The sequence below is a fragment of the Mesoplodon densirostris genome, chromosome 13 (genome assembly GCF_025265405.1).
Source record: "Mesoplodon densirostris isolate mMesDen1 chromosome 13, mMesDen1 primary haplotype, whole genome shotgun sequence".
Classification (NCBI taxonomy): domain Eukaryota; kingdom Metazoa; phylum Chordata; class Mammalia; order Artiodactyla; family Ziphiidae; genus Mesoplodon; species Mesoplodon densirostris.
In genome coordinates, this window is record NC_082673.1 from 59,270,428 (window position 1) to 59,296,281 (window position 25,854).

The following is a 25,854-nucleotide window of genomic DNA, read 5'->3' on the forward strand; positions in this document are numbered from 1 at the left end:
TTAATAGTTTTGTAAATGGGAGAGGGGAAATCTATAAACTATAAATACAGTTATTTTATTTTTTGTACATTTTTAAGAAGAAAAAAATAAATATTCCTAACACTCGAAATGTCTGGTGTTTTCGGTGAGGTTGGTATTGGGGCTCTTTGCTTGACTGGAAAGAAGCCTCTGTGTGAGCGGGGAAGGTTCTAGGCTCCCCTTGGGCAACTCAGGTCCTGGGCTCCAACACAGCAGACGTTTCCTCTTCTGGTTGCTTTGTTGTGCCCAACCCCAAGGTTAAATGAGAAGAGAGCTGAAGACATCATGAGGCCTTTGGTGTGAGCATGACAGGCCACCAGCGTGGCTATTCTTCCAGTTCCCAGGGCAGGAAGTAGGCTCTGTCCATCTGCATTTGCCTTCCTCACTCCCAGCTCCCTCACCACCACTTAAATGTACCACCAGAGCTTTCCCGTCCCTTAGTTCATCCTCACCCACCTCTCCACAGAGACTAAAACCACGTTCCTGAAACGCCAACCTCATCATGACAGTCTCTTGCCCTGGAACCCACAGCCTCGTTAGTATCTGTCAGCTCAAATCCCAGTATTTCTTTTCTTTTCTTTTCTTTTTTTTTTTTAAGTGTGGTGTGCTAATTCCCATGGAACAAACTTTGATCACTAGGAAACTGAAGATGGGAGGGAGAAAGTAAGAATCCCTGACCCCTTCTTCCTCTTTTCCATGGACAATTCCAACCACACAGCCACATGGCTCATCTGAAGAAGCCCTGTATGGCCAAGCAGATGCTTCTGCTGAAGGATTTTTTTTTTTTTTTTAACATCTTCATTGGAGTATAATTGCTTTACAATGGTGTGTTAGTTTCTGCTTTATAACAAAGTGAATCAGTTATACATATACATATGTTCCCATATCTCTTCCCTCTTGCGTCTCCCTCCCTCCCACCCTCCCCATCTCCCCCCTTCTAGGTGGTCACAAAGCACCGAGCTGATCTCCCTGTGCTATGCGGCTGCTTCCCACTAGCTATCTATTTTACATTTAGTAGTGTATATATGTCCATGCCTCTCTCTCACTTTGTCCCAGCTTACCCTTCCCTCTCTCCGTGTCCTCAAGTCCGTGCTCTAGTAGGTCTGTGTCTTTATTCCCATCTTACCCCTAGGTTCTTCATGACCATTTTTTTTTTCTCTTAGATTCCATATGTACGTGTTAGCATATGGTATTTGTTTTTCTCTTTCTGACTTACTTCACGCTGTATTCAAATCCCAGTACTTCTCGGCATTTCCTCAGTGGCCATGCACACTCCTTCAGCCGTCCTCCACGATTAGCTCCCGAGAGCCTCTCTGTTCCAAACAAGGAGCGCTTCTATGTTCTTCCACCTGTCTGTCTGTCCATGTCCACAGCTTTCAAATCTTGGCTAAAAATTCGCCTAGGGAAAGCTTTCTCTGACCAACTTTGACCCCCTTGGCATCCTCAGCAGCCTCCGTGCTTGGACCAGTGGGCAGCAAAGAGGAGGTCAGGAGAAGTGCTCGTTGAGGAGGCTTCTGGAGAGAACGTGGGATTAGAAATGGGCCAAAGGCCTCTTTGCCACGATCCGTCTTCCACAGCCTCAGTGGGAGGTCTGAATGTATTCCCCACAGGCCCGAGCACGTCCTGCCGGGCGTGCACTGGTCTCCACATCCGCCCTGAGGCAGCCCTCCCTTGACCCACGGCAGCCACAGTCCTGCTGTGAACCCTGCTCCCCATGTGTGCCACCGCCCCCGCCCCCCCACCTCCCCGTACTGGGGCTCCAGTAGGTAAAGCTGTCAGGGCCACAGGGTCCAGTACCAGCTCTTGCCTTCATCACTATGCCAGCTCAGCTCAGTTACTATGGACCGGGCATCGTGCCCGGTGCTGGGGAATAAGAGGCACATTAAATGCAGTCCATCCTCAGAGGCTGCGATGTGCCCAGTGATAACAACCTGGCATCATCAGTACCGGGATAGGGGTTCACTCTGGGAGAGCCAGGGCTCAGCAGTCACCCCAGTCCTAAGGCATACAATCCCCTCTTACCCTTAGACTTTCACAATGTGATGAGAGGTCACCAAATGCTAATCTCACTTTAGGAAGGCTGCCAACTCGAGTGTCTGAGCCCCTGTATCTCTGAGGGTCAATGGTACATTAACACCCAGGGTAGCAAATGCCCAGGACCTATCTAAGTCCTGGACATGTGGTCATCATTCAAGTGTAGAGAAATCTATTTGAAATGAATATACCATTGGTTAGACCCTTGGTGTGGACATCTTTTCACTCTGCAACAGTCTTTCTATTTTAGGTGGATCTGACTGATACTCTACTGTCTTGGAAAATACAGGGCTCAATTTTCTTTCGTTTCTTCAGCCACCTTAAAAAAAAAAAAAAAACAGAACATTTCAGGAAAGTGAAAGCATACTCCTGACAAAGATAAGAGAGGCCTGCGTGAAGCATCTCCATTTCTTCCAAAGGGAGCTCTCGTGATCTCCCCCTGCCTTGACTGAGAAAAGAGGCAGGTTCTTCCTCACTTGGCCTATGCCCCCCCTCCTCCGCCAACAAATGCCTGAACTAGGCTGTCAGGGGATCCAGAGCTGGGTTGGGACAGTACTGAAAATAGGAGCATCAGGCTTGTAAATGTGCTGGAAATTAACAGGTTCACCTCCAACAGGTGTGCGAGTGAAGGCTCCTGATCAGCTTGGAGGGTCCCAGCCACCTCCTTACCATCACTGCCATGAGTAACATGGCATTACTCATGCTCAGTTCTCATGGGCCTCAGGGCCACTGCTGGGCTATAGAGAGAAACTGTGGGGTACACAAAGACTCCCCTCCAGGCCAACTCAGCTCCTACATGAGGTCTGGTTGGCCCATGAGACACCTACCATAGCTGACATTCAGCCCCTTTTTCCTACATTCATGGCCTCTGTGCTGGAGGCAAGGCCAAGGACAGCAGCAACAAGCACCTTGATCTGAACTGGCTTTGAGGCCATGGGCTCTGTATCATGTCAGTTTTCCTATAGACTCTTCTCCAGCCTGAGAGCCCCCGAGAGGGGAGAGGGGGATGTTAATTTCCCACTGAAGAGGAAGTTGCCTCAGTTTCTCCTTCCGGTGCACCTAATGTTGAGACTAGAATTTATAGCTCCAGTTGTGAGGAAGGAGAGGAGGTAAGAAAGTGAAGGCCATGAGCGGAGGGAAGTAAGTTAGCCCACATGTAGACCAAGGTTGCTTTCGGACAGGGCTTTGGGTCCAGCAGACCCTCTCATCCCCGCTTTCACAAACCCTGCTTCCTTGTGCCTGTAGAGCAGAAACCACACCCAGGAGGTGGCGAGCACAGCATCTGGGCCCTCACTCGGGCACAGATTCAGCTGGAGCAGCAGTTTAGGCACAGAAACCTCATGTCCCAGACCATCATATTAAATCAGCAACATTCCTGAATGCCAAGCTAGAGTAACACAAAAGTCAACTGATACAGGACCCACTCCACAGGAAGGGATTCATAAATTACTAAATTCACTTGTGGAAAGTGCCCCCAGGGCATATCAACAGGATGGGACTATGCCCTCAACATCCCTTCCCCACCCTAAACAAGGATATGAACAGTCGACCACTCTGTATCATCCTTCACGTTGTAAGCCACTTTATTCCAGTCCCTTGAACATCACAGGCTGGCCTGATTTCAGACAGAACAGACTCCATTTCCAGAGGTCCCTCAACACAGCAATGACAATGAACAGCCCAGCACAGGAGTGACATAAGCTTTTAGGCATTCAGCCTTCTCGGTGCTGCCGAGTCCCTTGGCCACAATCGAGTGCATTGGATCAGACATACAAAGGCCTTCCTGGGAAGGAGGAGAATGAGAAAACAACCCTCAAGAAAATAAAGACAGGGTCAGTGGCAGGCAAGGACGAGGACTATTTTCCATCCATCCCGGGCGTGCAGTGTGACTGCTTTGTTTTCTTAACAGCTGGAGACGCTCTCCCCTGCATCTCACTCCAGCTCTAGGTTCTAGGGAACGGAGTGCGTCTGGCTCAGTAAGATGTCATGACTGAGGACAGGGCCCAGGTGGGCTTTCCCCAACATTAACTGACTCCGCCATCTAAGGAGAACTAAAGGAGGAATTAGGTCTTCAATCAAGAGCGGGAGAAAGAGGGAGGCAGCTCCTGAACATCACCTACAGAGGTGCCGGGTCCCCTTGCCACCGTGCACGCCACGTCTTAGGTTAATTCCCTAGTTTTCAAAACCAGATTTTACCACTTGGCCAATGGAGGCACTCAGCAAGTTTCACGGTATAGAACCACTATAAAAAAAAACTGACACTCAGAGGAAGATGAAGATTATTTTACTGAGTCCAGGTCTCAAAATTTCACGCTGCCAAGTTGGTTCGTTTTGGTCAACCATACAAATTCAGATTTTTACTATCAGTTTAAATGGAATCGAGTAATACTCAGGAATCTAGAGGTTAGAATGGGCTCAGCATCATTTTCCTCATGGTTATAAGTTTATATTTCTGTGGTTCATGGTCTACAGGAAGTAGCTTGGCCGCAGCCAAGGAGACCTCTCTGCCTTCTCTTGGGGCAGGATCTCCCCGTTTACATCCTTGAGTGTTTAGACTTCCCCATGCCTACTGCTTGTGAAAATATGACTTACCTGTGACCAGCAACTTGTACTCTTACCTTTCAATTCAAATTAGGATGTATGAGGTCATCAGACCAAACAGCAACTCAAATTTGTACTGTCACTTCTGTAAATAGAAATTTGCATTCAGAGAACACGATGATGCAAGATACTCTTGGATTCCCCAGGGTGGGCCTTGGAAATCACAGACACACTTGCCTGTGCCTTCTACAAGATGAATCGGATGATGCCCAACCTCTGACTCTTTTCAGGGCTGCTAGAGGCATGGAAAAGCCAACATTCCAGCTACGGCTTCCTAACCATACATGTGGATTAAAGCACTGGGAAGTCCCGAGAAGTTATGCTATTTGGGGTGGGGGTGGGAACAGCTACAGAATATTATCTGCTCAGAAAAGCACCGCACCTCTGATCCAGGACTGTCAACGGGCTGCTGGGCTGGGTGGGCAAACCCACATCTCTAATAAATATGAACCTTCTGGTGCTCCAGTTGACACATCCCACTCAAACTTGCCCCACTTCTATTGCCTAGGCACTACCACTGGAAAAGCATTCAACATTAAGGTTGGGCCCTGGTCATAGTTACTTTGTACTTTTCTGGAATATATAAAATATACCTGTTGATTGGTGCATTTGTGCAAAGATGGATATGACTTTAAAATAAGACATAGACATTCATTATAGCTGGCTTACTTCACAACAAGCTACTAAAAACAGTCTCCTGTAATAAGATTGTATTAGTGCTCACTAAACATGCATTTCATTTAAACAAGGCAAAACACTTAATTTCGTCTGTAATACCCAGTATTTTATATACAGAAATCTTTTTTTTTTAAACTAAATAGGCAACAAGATGGGTCTGGTTTTGAAATATAAATTACCATTTGTGTTTAATTTCCAGAGAAACTCATCTTAGCTCAACTAGTGTAAACCTGGGAAGAAATAGCTGAGCCATCTTTTTCCTCTCTTCTATGAATTTACCTTGAAATGTTCACAGCTTAGAAACTAAAGCCTGCTGGGGAAGAGGATGGGGTGGGCCTCCAGGCGGGAATCCCCCAGGCCCCTTTAATAGCCTGGCCCCAGAGGATTCCTGGTCCCTGGGAAATCTAGCATCTGGTGCCATCACCCCTAGGGCATGTGTTACTCCAGACCCAGGTGGGGAATTTTGTTTTCCAAGCAGGGCCCTCAAGCTTGCAATAGAATCACTGGACTGGATTGTTTTCTCTTCTCTTGCCTCCCCCAGTCTTCGGTTTTAGAACACAGACTTTCGAATCAAAGGGAAAGTAATAATAATAACGATGAAAAATCGTCAGAACAATGAACACCACAAAGTCTGTGCACGGCAGCACTGTTCATGCTCTCCACAAGCGCGGGGGGCTCTAGACATTCCCATGAAGCGTCCACGACAAAAGAAGCTGCAGGCGGCACACGGAGGGAGGTGCATCCAACCACACGGGGAACAGCATCACCGTCAATATTGTTTGGCAAAAAAAAAAATGTTTTTGTTGTTAAAAAGTAAACTCCAAAGGGAACACAAGCAGCTCTACAGTTGGTGGGGCTTCCAGCTCAGAAGTGGCCGGCGCTGCTGGGGTCGCACTGCAGGAGGCGCACTATGGACGGGTCGCTCTTGGCCCCTCGGATGAACTCTTCCAGGGAGAGTTTTCCTAGAAAGCAAGAGGACTGGTGAGTGGCAGCTGGCGGCCGCTGCACGGATGTAGGCTTCCCGCTGCACCTTGGGGCCGGCGGCGGCAGCCCACCTCTTCTCGGGGTCTCACACCCGCCGTGAGGCCGACCTTCCGTCTCTCCGAGCTGAGACCCCGGGGCTCATTGAGCATCGCACAGCGCAGCACGCGGCCTCCTGAGAGCTCTGTGTGCACGGCCCTGGGCTGCGGGGCTGCTGGGTGGCCGCGACGTGGCCCCTGCCTTCGTGGCCCCTCCAGCTGCAGGCGCCCCGGAGGGACTCGGTGTCTGTGGATCAGATGGCGCTCACGCCTTTCAGAGACTGAGCTGGGCTCCTGCAGCGCCAAGGCCATCCCCACGGGCTCACTGGGCCCTCTGGGCTCCTCAGGGTCACTTGGCTACACCTAGGTTTGCATGTGGGCAGAGGGCCCCTGCTTTGGGCCAAGGTGTGAGGACGGCCGCCCTTCCACCCAGGCGAGGGCTGTGAGCTCCGAGAAGCAGAGAGGTGCCGCGAGGGGTCCCTCCCGTCAATCAGGGCACTTTCCTCCTACCCCAATGGGCTGGACGGGGGAGACTGGCTGCCTGGGATTCCACTCCTCCTCGATGTCTTTCTCCTTCTTGCCCAAGCTAGAGTATGTATTAAATTCCCTTCGAGAAGTTTCCTCGGTCATCTTGTTGGCGGGGAGGCAAAGCTTCCCTCCCTTTCTTGTTGCGGCAGGGTAAACCCTGCATTCAGCGTATGTATCCGCTCCCTCGGGCTAACTACCCGCGTGCTCCCGGATTGGCTTCCCAGCTAACCTGCTGGGGGCCCAGACTTTTCTCTTCAAGTCAGCAGCCAGGGGTTAGATGCAAAGAGCTTCTCCAAGAGCAATCTAACAGCGGGAGGGTCTAGATGAGGCCTCGGCTCCGGCGTGGCGTCCCGCCTTGGGGTCCAGAAGCCCTGAGCCAAAGCACCAAGTCTCCTGGCTGGGCGGAGCCTGACCCCTTGCAGACTTAAAGCCCCTCCCGATACGGCTCCCACTCCGCGCCCCCCCCCCTTTTTTTAAACTCAAGCCTTTCCCTTAGGAAAGCACAGGGCTTTTAGCAACGAAATGCATTTGGGGAATGTTGACCCCGTCAGGGCTCTGTGACCCCATTGTGACCGAGGCCCAGAGCACAGGGTCTCATTTCTCGCAGTGAGCGTTCGATCCTGCAGTGTTTGGATCTTCTCCCATCTTTCAGCCCTATTCTGAAGAGGAGGCTGGGCCTCGGGCAGGACACAAGCCCACCTGTGCTCCCCTGGAGCATCAGCAAAATGTGCAGTTTAATGTCAGTGAGTTTATTATTCTATTAAAAGAATCCCATTTGTTTAGTCTTTGCAAAACAAACTATTCGCTGTGAATCAAGGCACATAGAGAAACAGGATGTAATGACACCTTTGTGGAGAAACAAAGCAAACAGATTGGCCTGTACCCTGCAAACCCGGATTCTCAGGCAGCTGGTGCCCCAGAGGGCATAGGGATAGAAACTGAGGCTCGCTCTGCGACAAAGCCTTCTGTCGGGGGTATATGACTGCATTTGCTCATCATTGACAAGAATTGCTGGGGATGCCCAGCAGAACAGGCAAGCTGGAAATAAAAGCAAGAGCTATAGATGACTCAGGGCTTATTATGGACCAAGCTCTGTGTTAGCACTTTAAACTCAGATATTACATCTAACTAGGGCCGCCAGATTTAGCAAATAAAATACAGGATGCCCAGCTAACTTTCAATTTCAAATAAACAACAAATTTTTAAGTATGTCCCAAATATTGAATAGAGCATACTTATATTGAAAAGTCATTTGTTATTTATCCAAAAATTAAATTTAATTGTGTCTCCTGTATTCTGTCTGGCAATCCAACATCTAAAATCCACTGTTCTTGAGTCTGAAATCCACCTCTCCTTTCATTTTGGTTTGCTTTGCATCCCCTTGTTGGATTTGAATTGTGGGTGGCTCCCTCAGGGTGGAATCTGCTGGCCACCTCACCCACCAACAGCTGAGGGGTCCCACTTGGCTCCAGGAAACCCAACACCTTGGAGCATGCGCATGAAACCCCAACAAAACCCCCTGGGCAGGCTGGGATGAAAGCTACTAGGGTCTGGGTGGATAACAAGCCCCTCCCCACTTTCTGATTCGCTGGCCTGCAGGATCCAGCCTCCATCTTCCCCCTACAGGGAGCAAGCAGGATAAGCCACTTTCACAAAGGGCCTCGAGCCAGGTCCTTATGGCCAATATCTTGACCTCTGGTGGAATTTCCCTACCTGGACACCCCAGCCCCTCCAGCAGCCCCCCTCTGAGCAAAGCAAAGCAAAGCAAAGCAAAGCAGCCATGGTCTCCTACCATCTCTATTGGTGTCCATCTGGCGGAAGATCTTTTCTGTCCTCTTCTCTGGGGTCGACTCATCTTCAGGCATTTTCATTACAGAGGAGACCATCTTATAGATTGCCTGGGGGCAGAAGCAACATGGCGTGAGACAGAAACATGGTTTGGTTTCACACACAATGGCCCTATTATTAAACCTCCCAAATACAAGGTTGAAGGGAATGCCTCCCATCACACAGAGACCCAGCTCTGTTCCTGACCATCTGTCGTCATAGAAGAGAGACGTGCAGTTGCTGGTGAGAGCAGCCAGGCCAGCAGAGCTTGTCCAGTGGCAAGAACCTTCAGGAGTGACAACTGGCAGGAAGATCCACTAGGCCCCCCGTGTCTCTAACTTTAATGTGCTTATGAATCCTCTGGGAATCTTGTGAAGACGCAGAAGCTGACTGAGTAGGGTGGGATGGGGAGATGGGGGGCTTGAGAGTCCGCATTTCTAATGAGGTTCCTGTGTGCTGCTGCTGCTGTTTTGAGGTCCCCACTCTCAGGCTGTAGGTGACATTCCTCAGGCCAGAGACAGGTCAGGGTCTACTGTGGTCTCTCCCTGGGTCCCTCAAGGGTGACAAACACTGATGGTCTGTAAGGGCCTGCCCTGCTCTTCTCCTGGGCAGACATTACCAATCCATCCCAGTGCTCTTTCCCCTTGTATGTGGCAATCATCTCACATTCCTTCTCAGCAAGCTGCCAAGTATCCCCGGGATGGGAACAATCTGCCATCCAAGTTTTGGATGAAATAAGTATACAATCTCAGCTTGAGATCAACTGGGTACATCAGAAATCTGATGGGCAAAAGAGGGTTCTACTGAAAAGGTTTTGTGAACAGTACTGAAACTATCTTCCCTACCACCTGTGGACCCCCCGTGGTACCCAGTAAGCTCCTGGAAGGCCTCAGCTGTCAAATGTTGTTTTTATTTTGGAAGCATAATGTAAAGTCATTGTTTTTATCCCCAGACCATGGTTCTGGTACTCAGATTCACTTTGGGAAAATTAGCCCTGGGAAGGAGTTTTAGAAAAAGTAGATTTTGCCAGAGGGTGGGTGGAAAAATCCGGAAAGTTCTGGAACTTGGGATGTAGTGGGAGGAGAGAAAGGAAGGCAGCTGAAGGAAAGTCGTCTCCAAAGGGGAAATGTGGAAACAAAAAGGGTTGCAAAAAGAGATAAAGGCTTAACTTCTCCGCTTTACAGTCTTATTCAGGATCAACTCTGCCTCGAGGTCCTAAAATATTCTGGAGAAATGGGGGTAAATATTATAATCTCCGTTGATAAAACAGGAGTGAAAAATGGACTCACCCAGTGTGTTGACTCTTGGGCTGACCCCACCCCACAGGGACCCCTCAGGCCAGGCTCCCCAAGTCTGACTTGAACCCACCCAGAGCCCTCGCTGAAGTGGAGCTGCCTCCACAGTGATTCTGTCTGGGAGGAAGGGCAAAGTGGGAGCCATGGCTCTTTCTGGGATGATGGGTGTCACTGGGATAATAAGTAAGCTTGGCCACAGTCAGCTGTCCCAAGAGACGCTCACTGAAGTGTGCTCCAGAGGCGAGAGGTGAGCCATACTCTGTCTTCCTCCAGGATCCCTACTGCTGTCCCCTCCAGCCCAGGACTACACTACCATCTGTGCTGGGGTTATAGTGCCATGTGCCAAGCCGCTGGGGACACCTGACTCCTCCAGGGAGCTAGAAAAGGCCATAGAGTTAGAGACTTTTTTACAAATGGGAAACAGAGGTGCTGAACTTTCAGGGCCACATGAATATTTAGTAACAAGAGTGGAAATCAGGAGACTCTCCATGCCACCTCTCCATAGCACCCTCTCCTCAGCTTTCTTTGCTCCAACATGGAAGCTTTTCTGTAACTCCTGACTCAGAGGAATCGGTGGCACCAACTGATGAACACACACACACACACACACCCCTCACACGGATTTCAGACTTACACAATCTAAATATTTTGTGAATTCATAAGCCCAGGAATCTTAGAACAACAACAACAAAACAGTATCTAGATATCAGCGTCTCACTAAATCACAAGTACACCTCTTTACAGGTGTAAGAGGTGGTACATTTCAGGAGTTGTAGAAGTGACGTGGGAGGGGCATTTATGGACAAATAATAAGTTTACTTTGGCTAGAAGTCTTAAGGATGCTGTGTAATCAACCTTCTTTGGGGCTGCGTTGTTCCTTCCCCCAATCTGTTCTGGCCTCGGTAAGGTCCCATAGTAGCAAGTAAAACCCACCGGTCTGGAACACTCCTTGGAACTCTCAGCCTCTTAGAGTTGAGGTTCATGAAATTCTCCTTCTTGGGATTCTGAAGGGAAGTCAACTGTGTAATAATCTAGGGATTATTCTCTTAATACTCTGGTTGAACAAATGAACGAAAGACCAAGCAAACAGATGAATGTGTGTTTGAAAACAAGGCTGTTACACCCAACAGAAAGTCTTCAGGGGTTTAGTCTTTAGCTGTTAGGCTAAAGGAATAGGGCTGGGGCAGAGAAATGAGGATAGGTTAGTTCCAAAAACAAACAGACAAACAAACAAACCCATAAATAAAAACAAAACAAAAATGAAGAAAGTCAGGATCCCCTTATATGAGGATATCTGCAAACGAGGCTTCTGGAATTGGGCAAGAGATGTAATGTCTGAGTATACTGAGGGGTTGAGGAGGAAGTGTGGTCACCTTTAACACGCTCACCTTTCCAGATGGCTCTTTCATAGCACTCAGACTAGATTGTTTTTGTTTGTTTGTTTTTAATGTGCATCAGCTCACAGAAAGGGATTAGTGGATTATTCACAAAACCAGGTCTATGAACACGGGTGGTACTAAGAGCAGTGAGCAAAGAGATGAGGTGACAAGCCCCAGGGGTCTCAATGTGAGTAAGTGGGTGACAGCCCTGCAAAACCGCAGTGGGGAATCATCTGTCCCTTTGCCCCTCTCTCATGGCCTCAGGAAGCCAGCATTGATTGTATTAGACCTGGGACTCCACAGCACAGGGAGAGAAAAGACACAACTCCAGACAACAATCTGAAACAGATCGTGTCTTTTATTAGCCCCAGTTCCCCACACCCCTCCCCCAAATTTAATGGGATTAAACCATGGAGAGGCCAGGCTACTTTCCCTACTTTATTTTTAGCAATGTCAATGAGAGGCCCAGCAGGGACATCCTGTTTTTAATTAAACTTGAAGAGGCCTATTCTTGTCTCTGGGTAAATACAATGCTATGGGACACCCAGGAACCCAGCTCTGGTTCTGCCCTAGGCAGGCTCAGGACAGCACCACCTGCGGCCAGGGGAATTACCAGCTTCCTCTTGACGTATATATAGGTGATTTTTCTTTTTCCCTCTGAATGAACCACCTCTCGGAATGCTGGAAAAGAAGGGCTCACGTCTGAACTGATAAAGGTTGTGGGATTAACTAAGGGCAGGCGCAATTCCAAGAGCTAAAGTTCACTCTTCTCTCTGAAGGAAACCAGACTGGCTTTTCATCAGAAGATGTAGGGTCTTCCAACAGGACACCCAAGGCCCCATGACAACCCACCAAGGGTAAAAGAAGTTAAGCAGTAAAGGGTTGTTCTTAGATTATCGATAAAGAAAAGCATCCTGCTTAGAAGGATATTACACACCAGGAAAGGAGGGTAGACAGAGGCCATGAGAATCTTTCTTGGAAATACTCTTAAAATGGGATCATATCTAGGTATCTAGGACAGCATAAGCACTTTCCTGTTTAGAGCCAGAAGAATACAGTAAGTCGGTAAATCCACAATGTTCTCCCAAAGTGCTGTAGATACTTCCACAGGCAGGGAGAGGATGGGGGGAGAATAAGGGCCCTACCCCTTTTTTCAACCAAAGCAGCTCCATTCTTATATTAGTTTTCACATAAGATTTTACTTGAAACTCATTATTGCCCAGGCCCCTGCCCCCACTCATGTTTGTTTGTTTGGTTCTTGGTAAACAGTCTTACCATCCACCATCCTGTAATCAAGTCAAAGACATCTTTAATACGGCTCTACCGCCCGTCTCCACGTGCAGGCAGTCAGCTAGACCTATCAAATCTGCCTCCTTCATATTTTTCTAAATTTATTATTCTTGCCCATTCCTCAGCCACTGTCTTGTTTCAGGTAAGTGGTGGTACCCATCATTTTTAGATATGGGCAGTTACTATTTATTTCAATCTTATATAAAGTGCTGTGCAAGGGTTGCTTCAACAGCCCCTTCCAAAGACCCCGTTCACTCTCCTAAAAAGACACTCTGGAGCTGCTGTGGTTTAGGACTCCACATTTTGGGGGGCAATACTGAGTTTGTTTTTAGAATGTTTGACTGTGAGGTACCAGTGCAATGTCTTAGTGGAGATGTCCATTAACAGCTGGACATAGTAGAGGTGAAGATCTGGAGGTACTCTGTTTCTTCATCCATAAAATGGGGCTAATAAGGTTATTGTGAGGATTAAATGAGAAAATGCACATGTACCAGGTTGACTAATGTCCTGCAAAAGTTCATGTTCACCCAGAACCTGTGAATGTGACCTTATTTGGAAATAGGGTCTTTGCGGACATAATCGAGTTAAAATGAGATCATACTGGATTTGGGCAGGCCCTAATCCAATGATGTGTTCATATAAGAAGAAGGAAATTTGGACGCAGTCACACAGGGAAAATGTCACATGATGATAGGAGAGATGCGGGCCCAAAACACCAAGGATCGCCAGCCACCACCAGAAGCTAGGAGACAGGCATGGAGCAGATCCCCCCCAGGAGTCTCTGGAAGGAACCAGCCTTGCCCACACCTTGACTTTGGACTTCTGGCCTCTGGATCTGTGATAGAATAAATTTTTGTTGTTTGAAACTGCCCAGTTTATGGTAATTTGTTATAGCAACCCTAGGAAACTAATACAGTGTGGAAAATACTTAACACTATGCCTGGCCCATACAAGCACTGAGAAGATGACTTCCCAGAACTAATGAAAGGAAAAGAGGGCTGAGGCTGGAAAGCTGCTTGGGAATATCCTTGTTTAGGAAACAGGAGAAGGAAGAATAGTCCACAAAGGAGACCTGGAGGGCACAGCCGAGTGGGGGGCCTTTGGGTAGCAGGTACTCACTTGTGTTGCCAGATGCCTAACTTCAACTCTTAAACTATAATGTGGCTTGTCACGATAAGATTAATCCCCTGATAAGAAAGGGATAAAGCCAAACACAACTGATAAACAAACTAACGTTAGTTCTTAGAGAAAGTCACTAACCTGGGCAACCGCTTTAAAGAATTTTCCCCAGGAGAGAAATCCAAGTTGCATTCTAGACTAACATCTGTGGTCCACACTCATAACTGAGAATTAGGCAAGGGTTTGCAGCTGAATTCCCAGGGGCCATTATCAAGATGGACTAGAAGGTTTCACCACAACACCATCCACCCCCCGCCTTTTTTTTCACCATCAGAAGAGCACAGTATTTCAGGTCTCCAAGGCACATATTACAAGTGACATAGTGTCTATGACACCAATTTAGAAAGATCTTTGGGAGAAAAAAATGCCACTGAGGAAGTGGTTTTAGAAAGAATGTAACCAAGTCTTTCTGATCCTGATTTTGATCCCTCACGGCACAAATACTCACAAGCTGGTTGTCTGAACTGGTCACAGTTGGTGCTCTTGAGACCAGGTCAGATTAATTTGTGAGTCTGTCTGGTGTTAGTGGACAAACCTTTGCAATGGCTAACACCATAGTCTCCCTTCCTCTTCATCTGGTTGCTGTATGGTTACACATGCCTTATTCTGATGAGTGAATCAGGAAAAAAAATTCCCATATTGCTAAAAGAAACAAACAAAAAAATAAGTCTTCTGTGATGGGCTGCCAGCATAAGCCCAACCTCCTTCCTTTAGTTTTCATTCATTCAAAGAGTGTGACAATGTAGACTAAGGGTGTTATGAAGTTCACTCTGCCTTATCAAAAGTGCTAATTAACCTTGAATCACAACTAGGAGGGAGAGCCTGATTCTAAAACAACACGTATTTGAACACCAACTACTTTAAAGCAATCATTACCATCCAAGGAATGAATATGCTAACTAGAAATTATTGCAACCTGGTCATTAAAGTGAGTTCCCTGAGAACTGCTAAAGGTAACACTGTGTTAGCCTATATGTTCCTTTCAGAAAGTCTCTAGCAGGACTTGAGAACAAGTCCAGACAGGCTGTGCCCCAAAAGTCCCGATGCATGAAGTGCACCTATGGGCTCAGGGCAACAGCTCGGAGCTGGGGAATTCCTGGTGCCAACCACATTCTCTCCTGGAAAGGTGATCTTTCTGTTACTTAAATCCCGTAAGCATCAGAGCAGCCCAGAAGTTTTAGCTTATTTCCAGCTGGGATGGTGTTTGGTAGGAAAGACAACAGCTGAAGAAGCCTGGGAACTCCTAAAGTCATCTGCACAAGAATATCTCTTCTGTGAGCTCCACCAGTTGGAGGTTTAGCTGGGTTACCTCCCTTTGTTTTGTGAACATACATTTATATGACTAGGTAAACTTAACTTAAAACTTAATGGGAGACTCTATTACTTTGTCCTTTGAATGGGAAATGACCTCCCTTTATTTTGCAGGGAAACATCCTGTCTCAGCTCCAGAAACTTCTATAGAATAATAGTAGTCAACATTTACTGAAGGATACCCATTGAGAGGCCCTGCTCTAGGTTCTCTACTTGTAATAACTGTTTAACCCTTACGGTTACTCTTGAGGCAGGTGCTATGATTGGCTCCAGTCCACAAATCATGAGAACAATGCACAGAAAGGTTAAATAACTTACCCGAGGAAAAGAAGGAAAAGGAGATTGAAAAAGGAGAGGGGCAAGGCGATATTGACCTGCTTTGCTCAAGACAACCGCTCTCACATGCCAATTCTTCCCTTGACTCCCTCTTCATCTTTGTTTTGGATCCAGGTGATCAAGTTTTGTCTAAGCCTGTGATTTTCATTCAATCATAAGAGTAAAGCAACACAGATTGTGTACTCCTACCCAATGACAGTCTGTGGTTAAAATGTGTTCTTTCAAGGGTCCTAGTTACTTTCTGAGAACAGAGGGGTCACTTTCACCCCCTGTTCTCCCTGCATTCTCTCCCCGCGGTCCTGTTGACGGATCCCTAAGTTCACGTTCCCTCACCCGCAAGATCCCAGAGAGCATCTGAGCACTCGTGGTTCAATGTGTAACGCTACTCACATGCTCGCGGCCCCCTTCCTGAAACACAGCCTGTCCTGGGCTGGGTGTGGGTGTTCAGACCTGCCTCTGGCTGGGCTCAGGGACAGAGAACTGTGTGGGGCAGGAAGGCTTCTCCTTCCTCTTGCAGCCGGGGGCTGAGACTAGGGCCCTCCCCACCGCCCCAGGAGAGGATCTGCCGTTATGGGAGAAACGTCAGAATTGTGATCTGGCTTAAGACTCATGAGAGGTGGTTTTGATGCAATAATAAAATATTGGACCTAAATCATGTTCCTAAGTTTGTCACTTAAAAAAAACAAACACACGAATGTGAAAATGTTTGTATAAGACTCTAAAAATAAATCTGCATATGGTTTTGCTTTTTCACCCAGATGTTGATATAGCACAAAATTATTTTTTGGAAAAAGGAACATAACTGCGTTTGGACATATGTGGTAGACTGAATAATGGGCCCCCCAAGATGTGCATGTCCTAATCCCTGAAACCTGTGAATATGTTACCTTACACAGTAAAAGGGACTTTGCAGATGTAATTATGTTAAGGATCTTGAGCTAGGGGGGATTATTCTGAATTATCTGGGGTGTCCTAGTGTACTCACAGGGGTCTTTATGAGTGGAAGGGAGAAGCAGAATGAGATACCCAGGGGAATGGCAACGTGAGAAGAACTCAATCCACTGTTGCTGGCTTTGAAGATGGATATAAAGGGCTACAAGCTAAGGAATGTTTCAAAAAGTAGGAAAGGCAAGGAAACAGATTTTCCCCTAAAACCTCCAGACAGAATGCAAGCTGCGGACACCTTGATTTTAGTCCAGTGAAACCGATTTCAGATCTCTGACCTCCAGAACTGTAAGATAATAAACGTGTGTTGTTTTAAGCCACTAAGTTTATGGCCCTTTGTTACAGCAGCCAATTGGTTTCCAAGAGGAAACCAATACCGTGTATTTCAGTGTTACAGAGTCCACAATAGAATCCTTCCTACCAATGCCAGGAAAAACAAAAGGATTCCAGTCTGTTACCACCAATATTCTGTGGATACCAAAATTAAACCATAGGAAGCAACAATAAAGAAGAAAAACTAGAGAATTTGTGGAGTTCCACCCTCCATTCATTGACAAGCCTCATTATAAACTTGTTTGGACCCCGATCTTCACCCTGACCACTTATTAGTAGTTGCAGGTGAACATCATGAATTTACATTTTACATTAAATGGCTTGAATTTCTGAGTTTTGGAGGGACATTAGTTCAGCAAGGAATTTATGTGCTGACACTTGTAATCAAGCTGCAGTTTCACTTACTTTAACAAACAGAGCCTTAATTTGTATATGATTCTGCCGGCCCACAGCCTGCCTCCATCTTATCACTTTCTAACAGGTATTTTCCCAGACACCTAAAAGACAGTGCCGCCTCTGAAGCGATTGTAGCATCTGCAAATATGCATTCTCCTAAATGGTGCAGACCAGCTAGAACCAAACAGTGAGAATCCCCACAAAGGCACACAGCTTCTCGGGACAGTGACAAGGCCTGAGTGTGGACTTTCAAAGAAGAGGGGGTGGTGAAAGGAAAAACGACCCCTTTTCCTGTTCTGTTTGGGCAATTTACTCTGGGTAAGTGATTTGGGGAAATAAAATGGAGCGCTTCCTATTAAAATGATGGAGGCCTTGATTCTGCACTGTTTGTATCTCTGATGAGATAGAAGCTAGATTAGAGATCTCTACTTTTATTCACGTGTCTAATAAACTTGGAAATTAGTGATGGCAGTGATGATGAACTTTTCTGTAAGGCTGGCACTGTGCTAAGCATTGAACACGGAGAGTCAGTCTAATCTTCAAACAATCCCACGGCAGTGGGCACTGCTGATAGTTCCATTTTACAGATAAGGACACTGAGGTTCGCTTGGGTTAAAGTCACAGTGGTAGTGACTGAATGAGGCAGGATTTGAACCCAGGTCAGAGTTTGATCATTAAACATCACTCCAGGCTCTAGGTCCAGGCAGGTCATTGCACTGAACAGATGGAGTGGCCACAGGGAGCATGACCAGCTGAAGAGTGCCATGTCCCTCTGTAGGGAGGAGTCACCACAAAGCCCCAGGGCACCTATGCCAGGCAAGAATGTGGGCCCAGTGTGGCCAGAGCTCCTGAGTTTCCAAGAGATGCTAACCAATCTGCATGTTTATGTGTAATCTCCCTGTTTTGTATATGGGTTCCACATTTTCAAAGACACTGGCTAGGCCAAATCAGTGCCCAGGCAGACCACCCGTTTGCAATCTCTCCACTAAGCTATACTGTGGACTTCCCAATTCTTACTGTGACTCACACTCTTCTCTTTGTAAAGGGCAAGGTCCACGTACCTGCACAATCTCGAGCATTTCTGCCTTGCTGATGTAGCCATTTCCATCCAGGTCATACATGCTGAAGGCCCATTTCAGCTTCTGCTCCAGCTTCCCCCTTGACGTTACGCTCAGGGCTATGATAAATTCTCTAAAGTCTATTGTCCCATCTCCATTGGCATCGAAGGTGCGAAAGACGTGCTCTGCAAATTTGGAAGCATCCCCATAAGGGAAAAAGTTCCCGTAAATTTTCTTAAACTCCTCCATTGACAAATGTCCACTGGGGCAGTCTCTCAAGAAGCCTTTATACCATTCCTGGATCTCATGCTCTGTAAAATCTGTGCTTTCCAGCAAGTCCTGCATGACCTCTGGGCGCAGCTTGCTGTTCTGTTTCCCCATCTTGGCAGCAAGAATTCAGCTGCAGATAAAAAAGAATATAGTATATATAGCTTTTTAAACCTGTTCTTTAGAGGCACATTTTACAATCTGTGATTGTTCCTTTGGGAAAAAGAAATAAACTGTTAGTCCAATAACACTGTATTGGGTTTTCCAACATTGTGGTCAGCCAGACAAAATGTTGAAAGATGGGCAGGCAGAAGATACACGGACCAGAAAACTGATATTTCTTCTACACAGAGCCACCCTAAAAACAGGAGATTTATAATGAAAAAGAGAGAGAAAGAAAGAGAGAGAGAGAGAATTAATTGGTTACTTAGTTCTGCCTTATCTATTTGCAAGAGGTTAAGCCTGGCTTTAAAAAGACTGGGGTTCTAACACCCAATCCAAGTATTAGCAGGGAGAATTAAAGGAAAGGAACAAAAGAAAGCGAGCAAAAGAGATAATTTTGCATGTTTTAGACAAGTGCAAATAAAGTGCTTGGGTACCTTCTGAATATTATAAACACAGACATGAGTAAGGAAAATAGAAACCCATCTAATTCCATTAAATGCCACCAAGCTTGGTCAGTTGTTTAAATCCACAAAGTCAAATCACTGTCAACATTGGGTTAGATGGTAAAGATGATGTTTCATAAAGTTGTTTATGCCCTATGATTGTGGCTTATGAAATGGGCCAAATTTTCCTTTTTAAAATACAAATAACTTCATATTTCCTTATCATAATAGTAGCACATCCATAGTAAAATAGTTAAACAACACAGTGATGCATAAAGACAAAGTCAGCATCATTTCAAATCTTAACACTTAAGAGATAACCACCACCAGCATTTTGGTGTGTGTCCTTCTAGATTTTTCGTATGCGCCCTTATCTAAATATGCTATTAATAAATGTTTTAATACATTTACATTTAATATATTTACATTTTAATACATTTACATTTCAAAAAACAAGAATATATACCCTTTGTTACATATTTTTAAACTTAATATAATGTGGGAAATAAAGGCAACTTTTATTAGATGGGGAAAAAACCTGTAATTATCATCTTCCCACTCACAGAGCTATTCAACGTTAACCGAGTGCCATATACCAGGTATGTTTCTAGCGCTGTGAATGCAAAGAGTAAGATGTGTCCCCTCCTCCTTAAGGGGTACCCAGTTGTGTATGTATGGAGGTGGTAGTGTCAGTAAGAGGACAACACAATAAAAATTCAAAACATGGTATCAGGGGCATGGACATGGTGCAGTGAGAGTACATAGAAAGGACACTCAAGCCAAAAGGGGACATGGGTGCTATCAGGGAAGCCTTCTTGGAGGAGGTGATATCTGAGCTTAGTTCCCATGTCCAAAGTCTTATGATTTAAGCATGGTTAAGATAAATCCCTTTTAATAAAGGGGCTCTGCACTTATATTTTACATCTTTCTTGTATTGGAAACATAGAATATATAAAAGATAACACATCCCCATTTTAATAATGATTCCCAGTTTCTTTGAGATTTTCACTTTGTGGTGTTTGTTTATGTCTGCCTCCCTCCCACTGCAGGGTGAGCTCCTTGAGACGGAGTCTTGTTGAAGTTACTTTGTCTCTCTAGGGCCCATCACAAATAACATTGAGTGAGTTAATGAATGAAGAAATGACTGATAGACAGATAAGTAATTACAATGTGGAAATATGCAATAACCTTCTTGGAAAAGGAGTCTTTCTGCCCCAAAGATGAGGCCCTGGCTTTCATACTGTTATTTGAGACACTAAAGGTATTTGGTAGTTAAGACTGGGTCTTAGGGTCTCTTCTGCCCGCTAATTTTATTGAGATCTAATCGTCATAGAGCACTGCATAAGTTTGAGGTATATGACATAAGACCTGATATTTGTACATACTGGGAAATGATCACCACAATAAGTCTAGTTAACACCCATCACCTCACATAGCTACAGAATTTCTTTCTTCTGATGAGAACTTTTAAGATTATTCTCTTAGTAACTTTTAAATATACAACACAATATTGTTAACTATAGTCACCATGCATGCTGTACACTGCATCCCCAGAACTTATGTATCTTACACTGTAACTGGAAGTTTGTACTTGCTGACCACCTTCACTCAATTCCCCCTCCCCCCCGCCTTGGGATCTCTTAGATTGAATTGCCTGTGTACCGGTCTGTTGCCCCCACTAAAAATAAACTTCTTGAGGGCAGGGTTTGCATCTCACACTGCTCAAATTCTTTGTTCTATCCACAGTTCAGGAAATGACAAACATCTTTATTAGTTGCCAAGTTGATTGCTTTTGTTTTCTGAGTTCTCACTGAAGGCAGAACCGGCCCACGCTGGCTCTGAGGCAGGCATCCCCCGAAGGGTAGCGTGACAGAGCTTCCTCCCTATCAGCAGGACCAACAGTTGCTGGTAAGAACTTATTTACTTTCAAAGGTGCCCCTTTATGCAGAATCAGGCAAATACCATTTTACACAAGAGCAAAATTAAACTACAACTCCAAGCAGAGCACAAACAGAATTTATAAATTGAACCTTTCAATAACTTTCACTTCCCTCTTGTGTCTCTCTTTTTTTTTTTCTCCTGGAGGAAAAAAAGCAAAGTTGGAGAGGCTGGTTTGTATTAGAATTTTAAAACTGTCATTTAGTTGCTAAGTTGGCAATTTGCCTGAGGCAAGAATTCAGAAACATGAGGTAATACATAATACATGGATTTACAGAGCTCCGAAACATTTTATGGAATTTACAAGTAATTTTGAGTTTTCCTTTTGGTGAGTTCTTTAGATGATAGCCCTTTGGTGTGGTATTCAATCAAATCACTGTTAGAATACTTTGGTTCTGTGCAAATTACCGAGTGCAAGGCCTTGGAAAAAAAATGCCACTTTGATATTTAAATCCACTCTCTTAAAGAATGATTTATTTCCCAGGATATATAAAAACCTGTTTCTTCAAAACCGAACTTAAGTTCCCTTCCCAACATTTAAAAAGTGCTTCTCATTTATTAGCTGTTTTTGCCCTAGAAACAAATTGCCTCAACATTTTGGCTAAGACTCCCACTGAGACTGATCTGTGTGCAGCTATTTTTCCGGTAAACAGTAATTAAACCACATTTACAAATCCATTAGCACAGACAGGCCATAACACAAACAAGGCAGAAGAGCATGGAATAAGTCATCTGGGAAGCGGGTGTTTGCAATTTAGTCCAGAACTTGTTTCTGTAGATAACTACAAACACTTTACTAAGTATGATGTCTGAACTTGAGAAAACCATCTGGACTTGGTTAGGCTGTATGACAGAAATCTCCGGGGACACAGGATAGCATTTCATTCTTTGAGGGAGGAAGGGAAAGATAGAAAAATGCCTGACAATACCTTTTTTTCTTTGGAAGACAGGAATTTCTGCTGTTTGAGTTGAAGAGGGGGAAAAAAATAACATGAAGGGAAATGCTACATTAATTAGCAGTCAAGAAAACAAATCTGAAGACAGAAGTTGCACCTCAGGTCACATCCTTTTAATTACTCCATATTTGGTCATTAAAACATGTATTTTGTGCCAGTAGAACATAATGAGGAAAACTCAGGCCATGGAATAAAAATGCTTTTGGGTTCAAAGCCTGGCTTTACCATTGACTAGCTCTCAGGTAATTCACTTAATTTCTTGGTGCACCTCAGTCTTCTCATCTGTGACATGAGTTCAGTTGTACAAGTTCATGTCTCACTGATTCTATGTGAGAATTAAACGAGACAGTCATATATGTAAAGCTCTGGCGTTGAGTCAAGGCCAGATGCTATGGTCAGTGAAAACTGCATCTTATTCTTGACGGCACTTCATACGCTATTCTATTGAACCTTCACAGCAACCCTGAGTGATGGCACGGTAGCTTTTGCCATTTTATAAGCGAAAGAAAGGAAGGAAGGGAGGAAGGAAGGAAGGAAACTCTGAGAGGCAAAGTGACTTGTCTCAAGTTACACAGCTTTTGAACGAGAGAGCCAAATGGGAAGCTTGATTTGCATGCAGCTGTCTACTGCTTTTTTTTTTTTTTACTATGCCCTACTAGCTTCACAGACAAGCACATATAGAAATTAAGATAACAGTTCCATACAAAGTCAGAAAGAAGTAGTTAGAGAGAAGAGACAACCTCCTATTAGAACTCACCCATTCTACAAATATGGGCTAAGTGTCTACCAGGAGGGAGGCATGGCTCAGGACACTGGGAATTCAGCAGGGAACAAACAGGCAAAGCTCCTGTTCTCATGCAACTTACAGCCTAGTGGCAAGAGACAGACAATAAATAAGATAAGTGAAATGTTAGAAGGAGATGTGCCATGGAGAAAAGTAAGGTGAGTGGGGAATGCCAGGAATGGGTGGGTGGGTGTTGACGTTTTAAATAAAAAGCCAGGGAAGGCCCCGTTAAGAAAATGACGTTTGTAAAAGACCAGAGAGGCAAGGAGGTAGCCATGGAGATGACTGAGAGAAAACTATTCCAGGCCGAGAAAACAGCAGATGAGAAGGGTCTACAGGGGACTATGCTTAGCACGCCCAAGGACAGGGCTGGAGCAAGCGTGCGAGGAAAGGAAGGCGATGAGGTCAGAAGAGTTATGAGGACCAGGTGATGTGGGACCAGGAAGTAACTGGCTTGTACTCTGAGTGAGAGGCAGCCACTGCAGGATTTTTAGCAGAGCAATGATAGGAGTGATTTATAGTCTAACAGGATCACTCTGGCTGCTGTGTTGAGAGAAAGCTAAGGAAGGGTAAGAGCAGCAGTGAGAAGACCAGTTAGGAGGCCACCGCAATGACCCAGGCAAGAGATGACAGCGGGTGCAACCAGGGTAGCAGTAGAGGATGTGAGACTTAGTGGGATTCTGGACACAGCTTGAAGGTACAGTCAATAGGATTAGTTGACGGTTCAGCTGTAGGGTGTGAAAAAAAAGACAACAGTAAAGGATGAAGTTGACATTTACTGAAATAAGAAAAATGCAGGAGAAGCAGGGCTTTGGGGTGAGGCAGGGGGCATGGGTATCAGTGCTAAGTTAGTTGTGCATGTGTTAATTCTGATATGCTTATCATACATTTGACTGGAGATGCTGAACAGGTAGTTGGATGTGTCTAAAGTTAGAGAAGGAGGTCCAGGGAGGCAATATAAATTTGGGAGTCATCAGTATCTAGACAGTCTTTATAGGAAAAGACAGGATGAGAATGCCAAGGAAGTGAATGTGGATGGAAAAGAGAAAGGGATAAGGACTGAGCCCTCCGTCGCCCTGCCGTTTAGAATCTGAAAGAGGAGAAGGAACCAGCCGGGGAGGATGACGGGGACGGGCAGCGAGGGGGTAGGAAGACACAGAGACTGAAAATGTGCCCACTCTGTCGTGTGTCCTTCATGCCAGCTCGCGGGGGCACACGGAAGTGCTCAAAGCAGCGGCACGGTGAGGACTGAGGCTCTTGGTTTCCTCTCTGAATCTTGTGCTCACTCCCCCACCCCAGCCTCTCCCATCTCCGTAAAGGACATCAGCTTCCACCCAGCTGTTCACTCCAAACCCCTGGGACTCACCTATGATTCCCTGCGCTTTTGTTCCATCAGCAGGTGCTGTCTAAACTTGTCTCTCTCTCTAAAATTGGTCTCAGATACACTCATTCTCACCATCTCCACTGTCATACCTCAGTCTGAACCATCATCGCCTCCTTCCTGAATGTCTACAACGCCCTCCTCGCTGGCTTCTCACTCTTGACTCTTGTCCTCCTTCTCCCTACCTGGCCCCAATCTGCTCTCCACTCAGCTCCCCAGAATGACCTTTAAAAAACACAAAACAGACCAGGTCACTCCTCTGCTTAAAGCTCTATATGGGCTTCCTAACACACTGAGAAGAAAATCCAGACTCCCTCCTTTGGCCCGCAAGGCTCTGTGGAAGCTGGCCCTGGCCATCCCTGACTTCTTCTCAGCCCCCCTGCCCACGTACCCTGCCCTCCTGCACGTTCCAGCTTTTACCTCTTAAAGGCTTTTGCTTCAGGGCGTTGAAGAATACTTTTAAATAGCAATTGGGTCCTCACCCTTTAGTTTAAATACCCCGTAAGATCTACCTACCTACCTATCTATCTATCTACTATAAAATATACATAACATATATCATATACAATATATATTAATTTTTGCTGAATCTCAACTGCATTTCATTAAATGAAATACACACGTATTCTATTAAACATCAGCATTCTGTTATTCAGTAGTTTAATCTGAGATGGGTAATGTGAAATTTCCCAACTTATTTTGGGTCACATCCAGTCGCCCCATGTCCAAAAAATAAATCTGGGGTTAATAATGACCACGGATGAAAAAGGAAAAATATACAAGACACCAAACCACCAACAAAGAACCATGCACAGGAATCTAAACTATGCAGTTAACTTTCCATCTAAAAAGAACTAAAAAAGGAATAGCTCCTAAAAATGATGCCACAGGGAAAGGAAATGGTGAGTACGGAACAACCTTTTGGAATGCATGTGCTCCCTTCTTTATATTTTGTATCTGTGGATTGGAAAGAGCTGCAGCAGTTCAGTTCTGTGATTCCCCATAAGGTTCTAAAACTCTGTGAGTTAATTCTCCAATGCCCAGAGTTAGATTTTCCAGGAAAAAAAATCCATAACTAACCCTGGACAGCCTGGTTAACCTCAGAGGAAGTCTCAATGCAAAGTACACTGAGGCCTCCTAAAATGGAATACACAAGAAGCTAGCAGCTAAAGTCACGTTTAGCTGCAACAAGGAACACAGAGCCCACAGTGGTTTCCGAAAGAGGCCGGGTTAATTAAAACGTTTGCCTGTTTGGAACATGTAGCCTTGTCCTCTAAGAGTTGCTTTGAATTTTCAACCAATGGAATGTCTAAATTATGAAAACATAACTGAAAAAAGGTTCCTAAAATGTAAGGGAGAAAATGATAAAAGTTATAGGTTAATGAGAGGAAGCATTCATTTACCATCACTGGGACATCAGATGTTTTAGCCATCTGAATTTTACAGGCGGCTAAAATCCAGCAAATTCCTTTCAAGGTCAGTTGTCCTTAATTCTCACTGAAAAAAAAATGACTAAATAAAAACCTGAAGAGCACACTGTTTCAGAAATTCCTCTTCAATGGAACTTTCCTCTCAGTGGAAGTTTGAAAGGGGACCATGTATATAAACTGGTATATTTACATATAGTGGGGAAATTAGGAAATGAAACGCAGTGGTGCATAGAGGGGAAAAAAATTAAAGTATTACACAGGGA

At 45.4% G+C, this 25,854-nt stretch overlaps 1 protein-coding gene across 2 annotated transcripts in view; it reads right to left on the bottom strand.

The window, feature by feature from the left end:
• Positions 1-6,195: 6,195 nt before the first annotated feature.
• NCALD (neurocalcin delta) overlaps positions 6,196-25,854 on the bottom strand; it is a 291,637-nt gene continuing 271,978 nt past the window's right edge. For both annotated transcript variants that reach the window (XM_060116023.1, XM_060116024.1), the window contains exons 3-5: positions 18,231-18,627; positions 8,671-8,776; positions 6,196-6,293 (exon numbers count right to left, since the gene is read on the bottom strand). In XM_060116023.1, the coding sequence (XP_059972006.1) occupies positions 6,196-6,293; positions 8,671-8,776; positions 18,231-18,608 (582 nt within the window). In that variant the 5' untranslated portion in view covers positions 18,609-18,627. The remainder of the gene's footprint in view (positions 6,294-8,670; positions 8,777-18,230; positions 18,628-25,854) is intronic.